Here is a 14,832-nt window from a genome sequence, read left to right on the forward strand (position 1 = left end):
CCTGTTATCCTACTGTCTACTGAAAACCCATGACACCAGGATAATATTAATAAACTAAAAAAGCATCCACTGAGTGGGTTCCATTGGTGGGTTCGATAGGGATGGATCTGAATCTAAATAAAACATAATCTGCGGATACTTACAATATACGACGGGTACTCAAACATGTACGTCATGGAGCATCCATTGTCTTCAACATTCACAAAAACATCGTAGAAACCCAGCGCCAGAAGCGCCACAACGACGAAGCACAAGATCTTGTTTTTAGCGGCCATTTTCTTCACTCAAACACCTCGATCGCTCATCAGACATGCAGCAGACATGAGATCGCAAAATCCACCAACTCAAAATCGTGATCGTAAATTTAATTTACCGGCATAATAGTTAGGCTCCCTTCAATATTTACCGTATCAATAGCGTTGCATTAATAATGGGATCCAGACTGGATCAAAGGTCATTTTTTTTATTTAGACAGATCCTCCAGTTTGTAGGTATTTCGTTTGCACGATGCAACGTCAGGGTAGCACACTCGGTACCGGGTGCGCGTAAAAAAACCCAGTTTGACCCCGCCCATAGAGTATAAGACCACTCCGCCCCATCAAATAATATCCAGTGGCGTAAAGAAGAGGGGGGAGGGGTAATGGGGGGGGGGGAGGCAGGGGGTGGGGTGTCCCCCCTCCATTTGAAATGCTACATTTTACAACCCCATAAACAGAAACTTTAAACAAATTCTACACAATGTACAATGGCGAGTGCATAATTTTATTGTGCTAATACTTGTGTTTAAAAGAATTTGTGTGTGCATAACTGGGATATTTTCAGCAGAAAATGCATACTTTCAACAATTGACTTACTTTTCGAGGGAAAAACATATCTGAAAAAAAAAAAAATCGTCTGCAATGTGCATGGATATGCAGCACCACAACACCATACTTGAAAGTTTGGGGTAATTGTTGTTTGTTACCACAGCCAGTTTATCGCAATTGCTTAATTTTATCACTAAAATTCTTTCCAAACATGAATTCTACTTACTGAAGGTTCAGGCCTGGTGAATATGTTCCTGCCATATCAGACACTCAGCTTTTCATCTTTAAAATTTTGACAAATTTTGGCCCAGCAGTGAGTCAGATGATAAATACTATTTGGTAATAAAATGGACATGAATCTAAAGGGTGAGGATATTTATTTTGCCGGGTTGATTATAGAGACATCTTATGCTGTGGCATTGACATTGCTTTTCAGAATGGAACAATATCCCCTACAGGGATTTAACAATCACAAGAAATGTTCGTCTCTAGAGCTCATGTACAAGGCATTAAGAACTTCAAGGCTTATATCAATGTTACTGTACAACAAAATAATTGAATAACTTGTTTATTCTGATTGCAGTAATACACAATCCTTCATCGAATCCTTGACAGTACAGGATCATTTGCATTAAGTTTTATTTATAACAAGATTCATCCCTATTGCTATAGACCTCATCAGCAATTTTTTTGTGCTAGGCAAGCATTGAGTGGAGTACCAGTTGCAGCAATGTAAACTATGCTATTTTGGCTGGTAACCTATTTCTGCTAAGCAAAATACTTCAGTCCTTAACAAGTTTGTACACTTCCATGCTTTGTGAAACTGGGCCCAGGGCCCATCTTTTACCCCAAACGAAATATATACCGAAAATACTGCTTGACAAATTCTCTGCTAAAGCACAAAACGAGTGGGCCCCAGTTGCAACAGTGTAAACTTTATGGAATGTTTTTTGTCAGGGAAATTTACCCAAAATAAAAAAACTCTGAAAAAGGACAAAATTGTAGTAAATGACTGCAAAGTTGATCTTTTGGAAATGAAATTGTATCAAGATTGGCCAAGTTTAAAAAAATACCAGTTGATCCGTCCGGATTTTCCCCAAAAGAGGAGGATGAGGGCCTTTTTTATTATTTTTTTATTATATTTCTTTCGAAGGTGGCCGCCAAGCATTTTAATTCAAACTAGCCGACAATTCTTCAGTTTAAAGTCACCACTTACTTATGTAACAAATTTATAAGTTAATCAAGACAAAAAAATGTAAAATAAAAAATATTAAAAAAAAGGATGCGCCTCAAAAAAGGATAAGGGAGGGGACGATCAACTGGTATTTTTTTAAACATTTGGCCTTAAGGCCTATTAATTACAAATGCTTATAAGTAGGGCATTACAATGTTTTCCGGTTTTGGGCAAAACAAAATCCTTGCCCTCACAAATAAGTTTACAGATTTCTGTTGAACAACTGGTACCAGTGGTCACACCGTCTCAGGTGGAAACAATAAAAATTAAACCTATCTATGCAAGCCTTCAAAAAAAAACATAGACCCCAAGTACAATAACATCTTCTTTGTACAAAATAGATTTATTTTGTTTTGTACGACTTAATATTAATTGCCCTCAAGACGACATAGGTTTGTCCAAACCTAGGCAAAATTTCAAGGCACTAATCACAAAAGTCAACAAAATTGTCCACCTTTGTGCCATTTAAGGTGCATGATTCTAAGGGCGGTAAGCACAGACATCTGCGCTTAACAGAATAGCTGTGAGCGCAGAATTTCGCAGCAAGCATTGCCATGAACTTCAGCATTTTTGATATTTTTTTCAGAAGAAATATAATTCGCAGCTAATCAATAAAATAATATCCTGCTCATTTTTGCACAGAAGAAAATTATTAAAGGAACACGTTGCCTTGGATCGGTCGAGTTGGTCTTTGAAAATCGTTCTGTAACCGTTTGTTGTAAAATGTATATGGTTAGAAAGATATTGTAAAAGTAGAATACAATGACCTGCACAAATATTCCTCGAAATTGTGTGGTTTTCTTTTTACCCTGTCGACTAACACGGTCGGCCATTTATGGGAGTCAACATTTTGACTCCCATAAATGGCCGACCGTGATAGTTTGCGACGTAAAAGGAAAACCGTGCAATTTCGAGTGATACTTGAGTGGATAATTATATTCTACTTTTAAAACATCTTTCTAACCATATGCATTTCATAACACTTTCGGTTTCAAACGCTTTTATTAGACCAACTCGACCGATCCAAGGCAACGTGTTCCTTTAAGCACTTTCTGCTACTTAAGAATCACTATGAAATTGGGCCCAAATCAAAGTTAGCAAGAAAAAACTTGATCATCAAAAGAAGGGTAAGTTGCTCTTGTATAGATTTGATTTTGTCCCATTCATGTAACTAAACCGAGGCTGGAAGGATAAATAGTCTGGTTCCTTTTTAATATTAACATTCATTACTGTTACGGGATACAAGGAACATGGCCAAGATGGTGATAGTATGCCGAAGATCTATTCCATGAGGACACAGAAGGCATAGCTTGCTACTATGTGTAGCGACATCAGCTTCCAAAGGCAATCTGATATCAAGTAGTAAATGCATTTACACAGCACAAAGTCAACCCTCCTACTACCTGACCGATTCATATCCGTACTATGATATCATGTGGCGAATGCATCTATAAAGTACTCAGTCAATCCTCCTACTGCATGACGATACATATCCGTACTATGATATCATGTGGCGAATACATCTATAAAGTACACAGTCAACCCTCCTACTGCATGACAAACATCATCTACATGGTTTTGAGTGATAGATACACTATGCCAGCCAGCAATACAAAGTCATGTAGTGAATATCCACAGTATGTAGTTAGTTCTGTGCACAGTCATGCCAGCATACATGCAATCTGTGTTGTTAAATAGTTCCAAATAGTTGGTCAACTTTGGATTGTTCAATACAACAAGAGGTTCTCTCTTAAATCACTTTGCGGCAGACATTACTTTCTTAAATCCTGTCGTTGTTGAGAAATATCCGACATTTTCCTCCGAGTTCTTCTTCTCTGCTGCATGCGGATTCACAATTTCCAGACCCTAAAAAAAAAAAATGACAAAATGCAGGGGTTATAATTTAATCACAACTACACAAAACAAATTGCAGATTAAAGCCCTCGTCCCACTGTGTCGCTTACACCCCTGGGAAGGCCCATGACTTTTTCTACCCCACAGTGCAGTTTTACAGTTCCTGCCTAGGTCCCTATTCCTCGGGGTTCTGGTTGGACATTTAGAGAATACCCCAGGGTTTTACCGCTTAACCCTACTCCGGAGCAAGTGTTGCTTGGGTATGCCCATTTGCCTCGGTAGATCAGGGGCAAAGTGATCCAAGTGTGAAAGGTCCGGCCGCTTTTCCACGGGATCGCCCCCAGGAATAAAACAGAGCGAAAAGGGCTTAAAAGGGTTAAAGAAACCAGAACTTGACTAAATTTCTTAAAACTGAATGCCTGATATCTACAAAACAAAGAGACTAAAATAAGAAATATGTATCTCAATTTTAGACAGCTATATTTCCCTTCAATCGAGGAATGGTTATATGTTAGTTTCAGAGTTGGTGGCTTCTGACTGGCACCCCAAACAAAGATATTGACACATTATGGAGACTGCCTACAAAAGGTTAGATGCAAGCCTTAGTTGGTAAAGCTCAAGTACATTAGTCCAGATGTCTCAGGTTCAAATCAAGCTCTTGTAAATTTGACTTTGTTCAACCCAAAATAGAAAATATTCCATTAACTTTTAATAAGTAGGGTTTGAAACTTTGCATGGTTGGAGATAATTAGTTAAGGTTTGGTGTAGCACCATGTGTAAATCTCTTTCTCTGAAACGGACCACTGTTCGACAGCTCAATGTTTTGATCACTCAATATGCTGTGATCCTCTTCAGGAGATACATTGAAATGTCAACCATCAGAACTTTCAGAACAAACGCTACTCAAAAGTGATTTTCACATGGTGCTACCGCAAACCCCACCCAGTTATATTATTTCCACCACGCAAAGTTTCAAAATCAAATGAAAAGACTTTGATATCATTAAAATTAATTTGTATTAGCTAGCATACCTGTAGGGGTGTGAACGCCACACTGGATGCTGTACCAGATGTCTCACGGCCTCTTACCGTTGACTTCCCTCCATGTGTCTGTTGTCTCTGTAACTTGCGCTGTTTAGAATAGAACAGAAGGTGTTACTATTAAATGTTAACATTGTTTTACTTTGGGATACACTATATTGATGTGGGATTAGCACTTCATACTCAGTTTGAGACTCTGACCCAAGACCCCTGCATACATGTACATGTACATGCCAGTTTCAAGAGACACATTTGGATCCTAGTTGCCTCTTTCAATATTTATGCATGAGTATGACACAATTCTATTCCAAAACGAGGCCATAGGGGCGCGCAGCCACTTCAAGTGGTGGCGGGCGTGCGCCTGTACCTCATTTTGGGTTAGAATTATGACGTCATGCATGAATATTAAGAGAGGCATATAGCTACCAATGGGCAATGAAAGCACTTAAACTGATGCTTAATCTATGCTTTTTCTAGAACCTTTATTGTCAAAGTCTTGGCTTGACCATCTGGTCCCCAACCTTCATGACTTGGTCTTGGTCTCTGAGTATCGGGTCTCGACTATAACGCTGTTAGATGAACGTTAGTGCAAAAGAGTTTAAGAGTCTATGCTTTTTCTTGACAGATATCTTGTATGAACATCAATAATTAAACTGCTTGCTGTGGTGGCAGGTTTTCAATTCAATTCAATTCATATTTATGTCCAACAACTTAAAAACTTTACAGTCAACACTTAACACAGCAAAACAGAATGCATATACAATGTAACAGCGGACAGAGTATATAAAGGTATTTACAATCAAAGAAAATAGAGAGTATGGAGAAATCAAAGAGAGTAAAGCGTCATTGTTCAAAGATGAAACCTGAACTGTCAACCTACCTGAAGACTCTTGGATATCTTGACCTGTGTTTTATTATCGACAGTCGGACCTCGTATCCTTCCGGTTCCACCCTTGCCAACTTGCCCTAAAGAGAAGCCCAGATCCTCTTGATAAGCATCATCCTCTATCTCACCAAATGACATGCGATTGGCCGCCTTGCGCATACTTGTCATTCCTAGCTTCTCTTTCATCTTGCGGACTCTGGAAAGGTCAGGATGAGAAAGTATTGGAATTTTGAGAAGTCACAAATCCACAATCTGTTTACACCTAGGATGTGTTCCACTTGCGCATACATATATCGCAACTGTACACAAAGTTGTTTTCGTTTGAACAATTGGTTGCAAACTTCGCGATGCCAATATGGTGGTGCTCTGTAATAAAGTTGGCGACATCGTATGTAGTGGTTTTTGCTGTAGCGAAGGTATATTTTAGGCCTTTTGAACATCATGACATCAAATCATTAACTTGTTATTTCAACTCCACCTGATTGCGTTAACAACCACCAAAAACACACAAATTTACTTTTGTGACAAGAAAATAGTAACGTCTGCCTACTGTTCTGCTATCATGTTGTACCCACCGTTATAAAAAACCAACCACCAACACCTCAGAAGTACGTTCGCCTATGGTTGCTACTGTTTGTCATTGTTGGCCTTCACAACTTGTTCCCCTTCAAAATTGTTGGTAAACATGCACCAACGTTTGCAACGGTTGCGTAAGTGGAACACACCCCAGAACTTGAGTTGGTGCAATTAACATCTCGGTTATATCACTCAGCAGTGCAATGTAAGGTTTAGTAAACATTACAGTAAAGTTTGAAGACACTGGACACTATTGGTAATAGTCAAAGACCAGTCTTCTCACTAGGTGTAACTCAACTTATGCACAAAATAATAAACCTGTGAAAATTTGAGTTCAATTAGTCGTTGAAGTTGCAAGATAACAATGAAAGAAAAAAACAGCCTTGTCACACAACGTTGTGTGCTTTCAGATGCTTGATTTCGAGACCTCAAAATCGAATTATGAAGTCTTGAAATCAAATTCGTGGAAAATTACTTCTTTCTCGACAACTACGTTACTTCAGAGGGAGCCGTTTCTCATAATGTTGTATACTATCAACATCTCCCAATTAATTGTTACCAAGTAAGGTTTTATGTTAATATTTATTTTGAGTAATTGCCAATAGTGTCCAGTGTCTTTAACTAGACTTACCTTCTTCCACCACGTTTTTTCCTGCTGACGTCGATAGGTGCAGGTAACGCCTTAGCCTGTTTGGGTGGAGGAGGCTCCTGCAGCTTAGCTAACCTGTTGTCAATATCCTCTTTAAGGTTGAAACCAATGGTGGCATTAGGACTTTCATGGAAGCTGTCAACTCGTGCAGCTAGGGTGCATTTCCCTGAAACAAGGCGGGCTGCTTTCTTTCTCAAATCCTGGGCAGGAAAACATACATAACAAACTGGGATTCAAAACTTTGCATGGTGGAGATGCAATCTAGTAATGTTTGCAATAACAATATGTACATGAGTAGGATTTGAAACTTTGCATGGTGGAGATACAATCTAGTAAGGTTTGCAGTAACACTATGTACAAGAGTAGGATTTGAAACTTTGCATGGTTGAGATGCAATCTAGTAAGGTTTGCAATAACACCATGTACATGTACGTGAGTAGGATATGCAGGAATTGTCTAAAAAATGCCCCTTTGTGGAGCAATCTGTTGTTGTTTCCTTTGTCCCTGCTTACTTTCCCAAAGACTTTGTACACAAATTGCCTTGTGGAGCACCCAGTCTTCAGAATTCACCCGTCTTTTTATTTCCCCTTTTTTGTTTAGTCCTTGGTCTCCATAAAGTGTTGAATATGAGCACATGAGTATGATTTGAAATGATGCATGGATGAAATTCAATCTAAGCTTTGCAGTAAGGGTGGTCACGACACACCACAACATTTGCTCTAATTCCTAGAAGTGACATACAAACTAACTCATTGAACTTACAGGATTTGTTGCTTGTACAATGTCACTGTAGTAGATGTAACCTGTGTGTGGGTTTGTGGCTACACTAGAGAAGCCTGATAGTGTCTTACGCTGTGCTCCAAGGACCAAGATATTACAGGATGGCATCTTAGATAGATTGGTTAACCCTCCAGCAGCACCTGAACAAAAACAAACCAAAAAATTTATAGTAATAATAATAACAATAATATTATAGTGGCTTTTAAATATAGCGCTCATATAATAATTAAGTTAATAATATGCAGTTCATATGTAACGCTTGTCTACTCACGATGGGCGTCTGAAAGCGCTCAGTAGTTTTCCTTAAAAGTGTGTGGATCTACGTGTTGAAGTATGTGAATTATTTCGTTACATAGCATTATGGTTTAAATGGTTCACAAGTTGATGTAGTTTAATATGCAGCCAATCAAACCAGGAACACCAGGGCAATAAGCCCATTCCTTTTTGATAAGGTATTGAAGAGCTTGAAGTAATGAGACCATTTACTTTACATAGCACCATGGACAAGGTGATGTGGCGCAATATGCAGCCAATCACAGTATCTGCACACTTTCAAAAGTCAAAATGAAAACTTTTTCAGAACCCTGTGAAATAATACCTTAATAACAAACTTTGAGAACAGAGAAGGGGAGAAACAGCTATTCTCATTGTTTACTTCTGCCCAGAGCACATTAAAAAGATCTTACCCATGATCTTGGCCGCTGTTGATGATCCGATTATAGCAGACAGGTTTGGTGCAATGAAGGACATACGAGATTCTACATAGGCTTGGATTCTTGACTTGGCTTCATTCAAATCAAATGCCTGTGTATCAAACAACATAATTTTTTAGATATTTATTTATTTTGGTTTTTACCCATACACCGATGTGTGTTAGCACTGTATACTCAGTACTTTCCCGAGTCCTGTGAAAAATATCACAGGCATGTTACTCGGGTGGGATTCGAACCCACGACCCTTGCAATTCTAGAGCAGTGTCTTACTAGGCTACCCAGATTGCATGGTAGCTAGAGGCAGTTCGAATCCGATGTTTTATGTTTTGGCAGCGGGTACTGCAACGATAAATAAAAGATGCTTATCTTTAGATAATACAATTACTACAAGGGTATGACACAGAAACTTGGATCCTAGGGTAAGACACAGACCAGGGCCCAAATTCATGAAACCTGTGAGCACATAAACCTGCTAAGCCCAGAAAACTGGTGCAACTGGTGCCCCACTCAATGTTTGCAACAAAGAAATTTGTCATGTAGCATTTACTGCGTAACAGCTTTGTGAAATTGGGCCCTGGATGTAACTTGTAATGATGGGTTCTATATCTGAAGCCGAGGTGGTCAACTAACATCAACCGTCCACTAAACAAATTTTTCATCAGACTATTAAGGAGATGGTAGTCATTTCTATGCAAAACAAACAGGTACCCTCTACCTCAACTCCTTCATACCATGCGCTATGTCATGGCCGAGCGGTTAAGAGCACCGGATTAAAGCTCTGGTGATTGATCAGTAGGGCGTGGGCTCGAATCCCGTTCGTGACACTTGCTACGTAAAATTGGGAATGTAGTGCTTTCTGCTCTACCGGCCAGGCTTCGGACTGATGATACCCAAGCCTACATCCGTATGGACTGTAAAAGGGGTAACCCTGTTTCAGCCCTAGGAGTAGGTGGCAACGGCCTCTGGACAAAACTAATTGTAGCCCACACCTTGAAGTGGCCTTCAGGCCTTGTGTGTCTGGCGACTGCCCATCTCCTCTATAAGAAATGCAATGACTCCAATATTGGACTCTTACCATATCACAAGCTTCAAAGACAGTGGCTAGTTCCTCGTCCGATAGCTCAGTCCCCTGAGTAGTAGAGGCTGATACACTCACAACCATTATCACAGCATTGGTCAAGATGGCTTGGAGCTGTTCATTTGTCTTGGTGTTATCAAGGGTGTTGCCAAGTTCCTGAAGAAACAAAGATAAAACTGCAAACTAAAACATTCTGAAATCAAAGGACAATTGTTTGGGGTTATACACATAAAGGTACTGGACACGTTTGGTAATTAACTGTCAAAGACCAATAAGCAAATGTGCATATTTGGGCTCAATTGGTCATCAAAGTTGCAAGAAAATATTGGAAGACCAAATCCCCCCATTGCATAAATGATTGTTTTTTAGATGCCTAAGAAAGGATTCATGCGTGTAGTCTTTCTCAGATTCAAATATTTTGGTGAGAAGTTACCTCTCTTTAAGAACAAAATGTTACTTCCGAGGGAGCCGTTTCTAACAATGTTTTGTACTATCAACAGCTCTCCATTGCTCGCTACCAAGTAAGTTTGTATGTTTTAATATATATTTTGAAGAATTACCAAATGTGTCCAGTGCCTTCAGGCTGCCAACATTTGCATCCTTCAATCAAGGAAATTCTGTGCAAACATTTGTGAGATATTAAGAAAAATATTATTAATCTAGGATATATTCATTTGTTTTCATTGGAACATAAAAAGATTGGTTTATTTTCAGGGGCTTTCTGCAGAGGCAATGGAGAGTTGGCAGGTTTGTCGTTTTTATTGGCGTATGTATGACATTAACATCACAAATAATTAAAACTTTACCCGAACTGTTCTGAGGTATTCTTGGGGTGTTGGGACCAGTGATTCCAGCTCAGGGAACCGTTTTTGATAGTTGTCTCTTACAAATTTGTGAATAATATCTGTTGGAAGAAAACAACAAACAATTTTGAATAAAAACACTACCGTTAATTTTGTGGAAATTAAATCAAAGCTTTTTACCTGATTTTTTTTGTACAGAACTCGGGTAAGTACCGAGTATACAGTGCTAAACACACATCGGGTATATGGGTAAAACCAAAATGAATATTCTTCATCCCCGATGCAAATGTATCTATTAAAATCAAAGCTATAGTTACACATGCACATTTTAAGAAAAGTCTCCCACATTTTCCAATTTATCCTGTTACTTGCGCTAATGCTTATTGTGCTGTCGGATTTGTAATTGAAAAAAATAGAAAGAGAAAAAAAGTTAACAAAATAAAATAGCATAAAATAGAATAAAAAACGGAATAAAAAAAAACGAACAAATATTAAAACAAAATAAATGATTGTGTAATTTGTGTCTTACTGATTTCATTATCAATCTCCACACTGAGGTTATTAGCTTCAACGATCAGCATATACTCTGGATCAGCTTCTACAGGACCAACCACTGCAAACATAAAAACAAAAATACAATAGATGTCAGTTTTGCATTGGTGTCATAGGACATAACATGTTATTACCCCCATCCCCACATCAATGGGGATCAAGCGCTGCACACTCAGCAACACCCCCCCCCCCCAAAGCCATGTAAAAAAACAAACAAGGGCAAATCACTTGGGCAGGATTCAAACCCACAACATTTGCGATGCTAGAGCAGGTATGTCTTACCACTTGACCACTGAGCTAGCCCAGTAGCTAGAGGACACTCTCTCATTGCACTGATAATATTACTGAAACGCCTTTGTCTATTTGATATTCTCTTACCTTCTTCTTTGCGAGGATTTTCTTGAAAGTGTTCAATCTGGGTCATCACGTTTGCCAACTATTACAAAAAATAATCATACAAATAATAAATATCAGACATTTATATCTAGGACATAATGAAGGAGCCTCTATGCGAACAACAAAATATGAAACAATGAAAAGAATTGTCTTAAGCGATTGTTACCCAAAAAGAAGAAGATTCAAGCAAAAGAGTCTTTTAAAGTCCCTTGTAAAGAGTCGGCTTGACAAAAATACATGACGAGGCAAGCCTTTCCACCATGAAGGTGCAATGAAGTGCAAGGCCCAAGGTCAATAGAATTTAGTGAACAAATATGTTAGGCATGCAGTTGTGGATCTAGTTGCGGCCTCGTTGTACGAGGTACAACAACCTCGAAAAACCATGCTTCGACTCCACGGTATCAAGTACTTTTATGTACCGTGCAGTAAGTATCTATGCAGTTCGTGAATTCATAGCAGCGGGCCGGTGCTTGCGTAAAGAGCTTTGGACAAGGCTGGCAATTTATAAATGATCACCATAAGCCAGTTTGGAAAAGTTTGGCGATGTGGATGCTTGTAATCGGACATGAAGCAGTTAGTTTGAAAACGTAGCACGGCTTTAACATAACAGTGGACTAGGGCAAATCGTTTTAGTCCATCCCATACCTCTTTGCTGTGTCTGAGCTTAGCAATAGACTTGATCGAGTCCACCCTAGTATCAATGTCCATGGCGATATCTTGTACATCTTCAATGTCTTCATCCTCCTCATTAATGGCCTCTAGCTCCTCCCCCTCCTCTGCAATCTCCTCCAAGTCCGCCAGAAGCTCATCCGCAAGAGACATGATGAGTGTCCGCTACTGCTGGATGGTCTAGTCAGGGCAAACTATAGTATGCAAACTATAGTCTTACAATGCCTAAATAAAATACAGTGAAAAAAAAACATTAATCATTGACTTGGCCTGAGATCTGTTAGCCTTGCTCAAGGCAGTCACATTATTCGCTCCGAAAAGACGCCGCTGTAAACCCACCCGTATACCCTGTTCGTGGTATGGTGCGTGCGATCACACCGCATGACCCACCCGTATACACACTGTCAGATCGTACGAATACTGTTCACACAAGTCATCGCACTCGTACCACTAACCGCATGCGGAGGCCGTCAGGCCGACAGCCTTGTCGGGTCTGTATCTTCCGGGTTTAATGTGTTGTATTGAAAAAATTCCACAAGTGGACGAAATTGGGGGGGGGCTCTCGGATATGCTAGTATGCAGCTCATGAATATGTATATCGTTCGTCAGAGCTATCAGACAACACAGGATGTGAGGCAAATGAATTATTCATTTTGACGTCCAATCACGCACTTCCCTTATCACGACCTTTGGACCCTATCATGCGTCGGTAGTGGTGGTGTGTGATGTAAACATGTCTCGTCTTTCGCGGGCATTATGGTAATGAGCTGACTGTGGGAACTCTTCGCTTATTATAGTAATGAGGTCAGTGGCTTCAACACAGACCCTACAAGGCTGTCGGCCTGACGGCCTCCGCATGGGGATAGTGTACGGGGGCATCGTGTCGTGCGATGTTATGCACAGTGAATACGGGTGGATTTTTAAACAGCGGCGGTCTTTTTTCAGAGTGAATAATTCGACTGCCTTGAGCAAGGCTAGAGATCTGTCAGCAATCAGTAGTATAAAACTGATTCAGCTAAACTATCTAGATAGTAGGTAGCAATGGTTTACTTCTAGATAGGGGTCACATATTTAAGGCTTTTTTAACGCTATACGTTTTTCAAATCAGCGTTGATGGGTGAAAGTTTTGCGACCGTTAGCCAGCCAGAACTGTAGTTTCCTGTGTACTGTACACCTAAAGCATTCCCGGTCCTAAACAATATACATTCATAATGCTTGTATTTCCCTTTGTTGAGTTACGTTCAATAATTTGTTACAAGCATTATGAATGTATATTGAGTAGGACCGATTTGAAAAACGTATAGCGTTAAAAAAGCCCTAAATATGTGACCCCTTTATAAGTAGGCAAGTTCAGTGAAATTTAATGCAGGTGATTTTTTCTCTGACAAGATGTGGTCTCTTAAGGTGTATTATAAGGAGTAAAAATCAATTTAAAATTTTGAAATCGGATGTTTGGTTGCAGAGATATACCGTTTTTAATGAGAGTGGATCGTGCAAAAAACGTACCTGTGTTCAAGTTAAATTGTTATGTTTTTCTTCATATCTGCCACGCCAAGTTTAACGCACAGCCTATGGCAAAAGAGGGCGCACTATATGCTGAGTGCCCTCTACCAATGGGGAGGTTTGCAGACCGTGCAAGGTACATGTACATTCGTGCCTATTTAGGACAACTTTGCAAGAAATGGTTGAACAAAACCTCTCGGAGGGAGAAGAATACATTTATCAAATTACACCAAATTTTCACAAGTTAATCTTAAAAGTATGGGAATTAGCACTGACAAAAAGCTATGCGACTAGATGTACCATGTGCGGAATTTTATCGGCTACACGATGATGTAATCGTTATCTCATTTTGGGTAAACATGTGCTCCCTCATCGCAAAAAAAACGTCTTCGGGCTTCTTCGGCGCTTTCCAAAGATTTCCAAAATCCGTTGTCCACGGGGTTCAAAGGTGACGTCATGCACAAACGAATGGGCGCTACACGCGAGGCCAAGCATCCGGGTTGGCCGTCGAAGTCACACGCACGCAACATTGTGCTTGTGTGGCGACATTGTTAGTTTAGCCTTGTTTAGCCTTTTTTTAGGGAGGGGGGAGGGCGATTTTGTACACGTACATGGAGTGGAGGGAGGGAGCTTGCTGGGGCAACTTTGCAGGGGTCGCTTTTGTGGGGGTGACTTTGCAGGGGGCGAGATAGCCCCACTTGTGTGGCCAACACAACTGGGACTAGGGGCGAGATTACTGGTTTCCATTGGGATGAACATGATGAACTGGCGAGTACAAACTGTCCGGAAACTGGACAAACAAGTTTTAATTCTGCAATTTTCCCCCTGAATTAATGTCTGATAATTATTTTAAATCCAAAACAAATTCTTCTAAACGTTATCAATTTAACTTACAGATGTTGGCCTGTATGTAGAGACTTTATTCCAATTCCTCATTCAGTGTGTTTCTTCCAAAACTTCCAAAGGCAAAGCTAACGACTGACACTAAACCACGGATGGTTGTGATTAAAATACGCATGCGCAAGTTGTGATTAGTCTCTTGCAGTCGTAATGTTGTGTATATTTTTGAGCCAATACTATTTTCTGTATTAAACCATCTAAAGTTCAACCCCGTCATATTTTGTAACGTAACTGCTTTGGGTAAACTGTCTACTGGTTGGATCATGAATGGAGCTTTTCTTATCCTGTGTTCGCACTATTTCCCAAATAAACAGTGTGGTTTGCATATTCATGATCATGCATTTAGGCAGAAGTTCAACCCATTGTTTTGCATCTCAGTTTGTTAACACGGGA

At 39.8% G+C, this 14,832-nt stretch overlaps 2 protein-coding genes across 3 annotated transcripts in view; both read right to left on the reverse strand.

Annotated features, from left to right (window-relative positions):
* LOC139944209 (GPI inositol-deacylase-like) overlaps positions 1–349 on the reverse strand; it is a 34,290-nt gene extending 33,941 nt beyond the window's left edge. The window contains exon 1 of the mRNA XM_071941178.1: positions 144–349. Coding sequence (XP_071797279.1) covers positions 144–275 — 132 coding nt within the window. The 5' untranslated portion in view covers positions 276–349. The remainder of the gene's footprint in view (positions 1–143) is intronic.
* Positions 350–754: 405 nt separating this feature from the next.
* On the reverse strand, positions 755–14,546 carry LOC139944373 (U4/U6 small nuclear ribonucleoprotein Prp31-like). Of its 2 annotated transcripts, XR_011786951.1 has the most exons (13): positions 14,434–14,546; positions 12,013–12,261; positions 11,350–11,407; positions 10,949–11,032; positions 10,423–10,520; positions 9,614–9,772; positions 8,512–8,629; positions 7,808–7,965; positions 7,028–7,245; positions 5,815–6,016; positions 4,926–5,024; positions 3,100–3,906; positions 755–2,894 (listed from the first exon to the last, which is right to left on the reverse strand). XR_011786951.1 is itself a non-coding variant. In XM_071941377.1 (12 exons), exons 2-12 carry the CDS (start codon positions 12,187–12,189, stop codon positions 3,796–3,798), a joined length of 1,482 nt encoding a protein of 493 aa, XP_071797478.1. In that variant the 5' UTR covers positions 12,190–12,261; positions 14,434–14,546; the 3' UTR covers positions 3,033–3,795. The 2 variants fall into 2 exon arrangements, 1 of the variants encoding a protein (XP_071797478.1); XM_071941377.1 differs by lacking the exon at positions 755–2,894 and having other exon boundaries at positions 3,033–3,906.
* Between the last annotated feature and the right edge of the window lie 286 nt (positions 14,547–14,832).

This window comes from Asterias amurensis, chromosome 11, assembly GCF_032118995.1.
Source record: "Asterias amurensis chromosome 11, ASM3211899v1".
NCBI classification, from domain to species: Eukaryota; Metazoa; Echinodermata; class Asteroidea; order Forcipulatida; family Asteriidae; genus Asterias; species Asterias amurensis.

What these genes read in the sequence shown, in the direction of transcription:
- LOC139944373 (XM_071941377.1), bottom strand. Translation starts at nt 12,189, where the DNA reads ATGTCTCTTGCGGATGAGCTTCTGGCGGACTTGGAGGAGATTGCAGAG. An exon ending in AGCTCAGACACAGCAAAGAG is followed by an intron (nt 11,408 to 12,012) that starts GTATGGGATGGA and finishes TTTTTGTAATAG; the next exon opens with TTGGCAAACGTGATGACCCA. An exon ending in AATACCTCAGAACAGTTCGG is followed by an intron (nt 9,773 to 10,422) that starts GTAAAGTTTTAA and finishes TTGTTTCTTCAG; the next exon opens with GAACTTGGCAACACCCTTGA.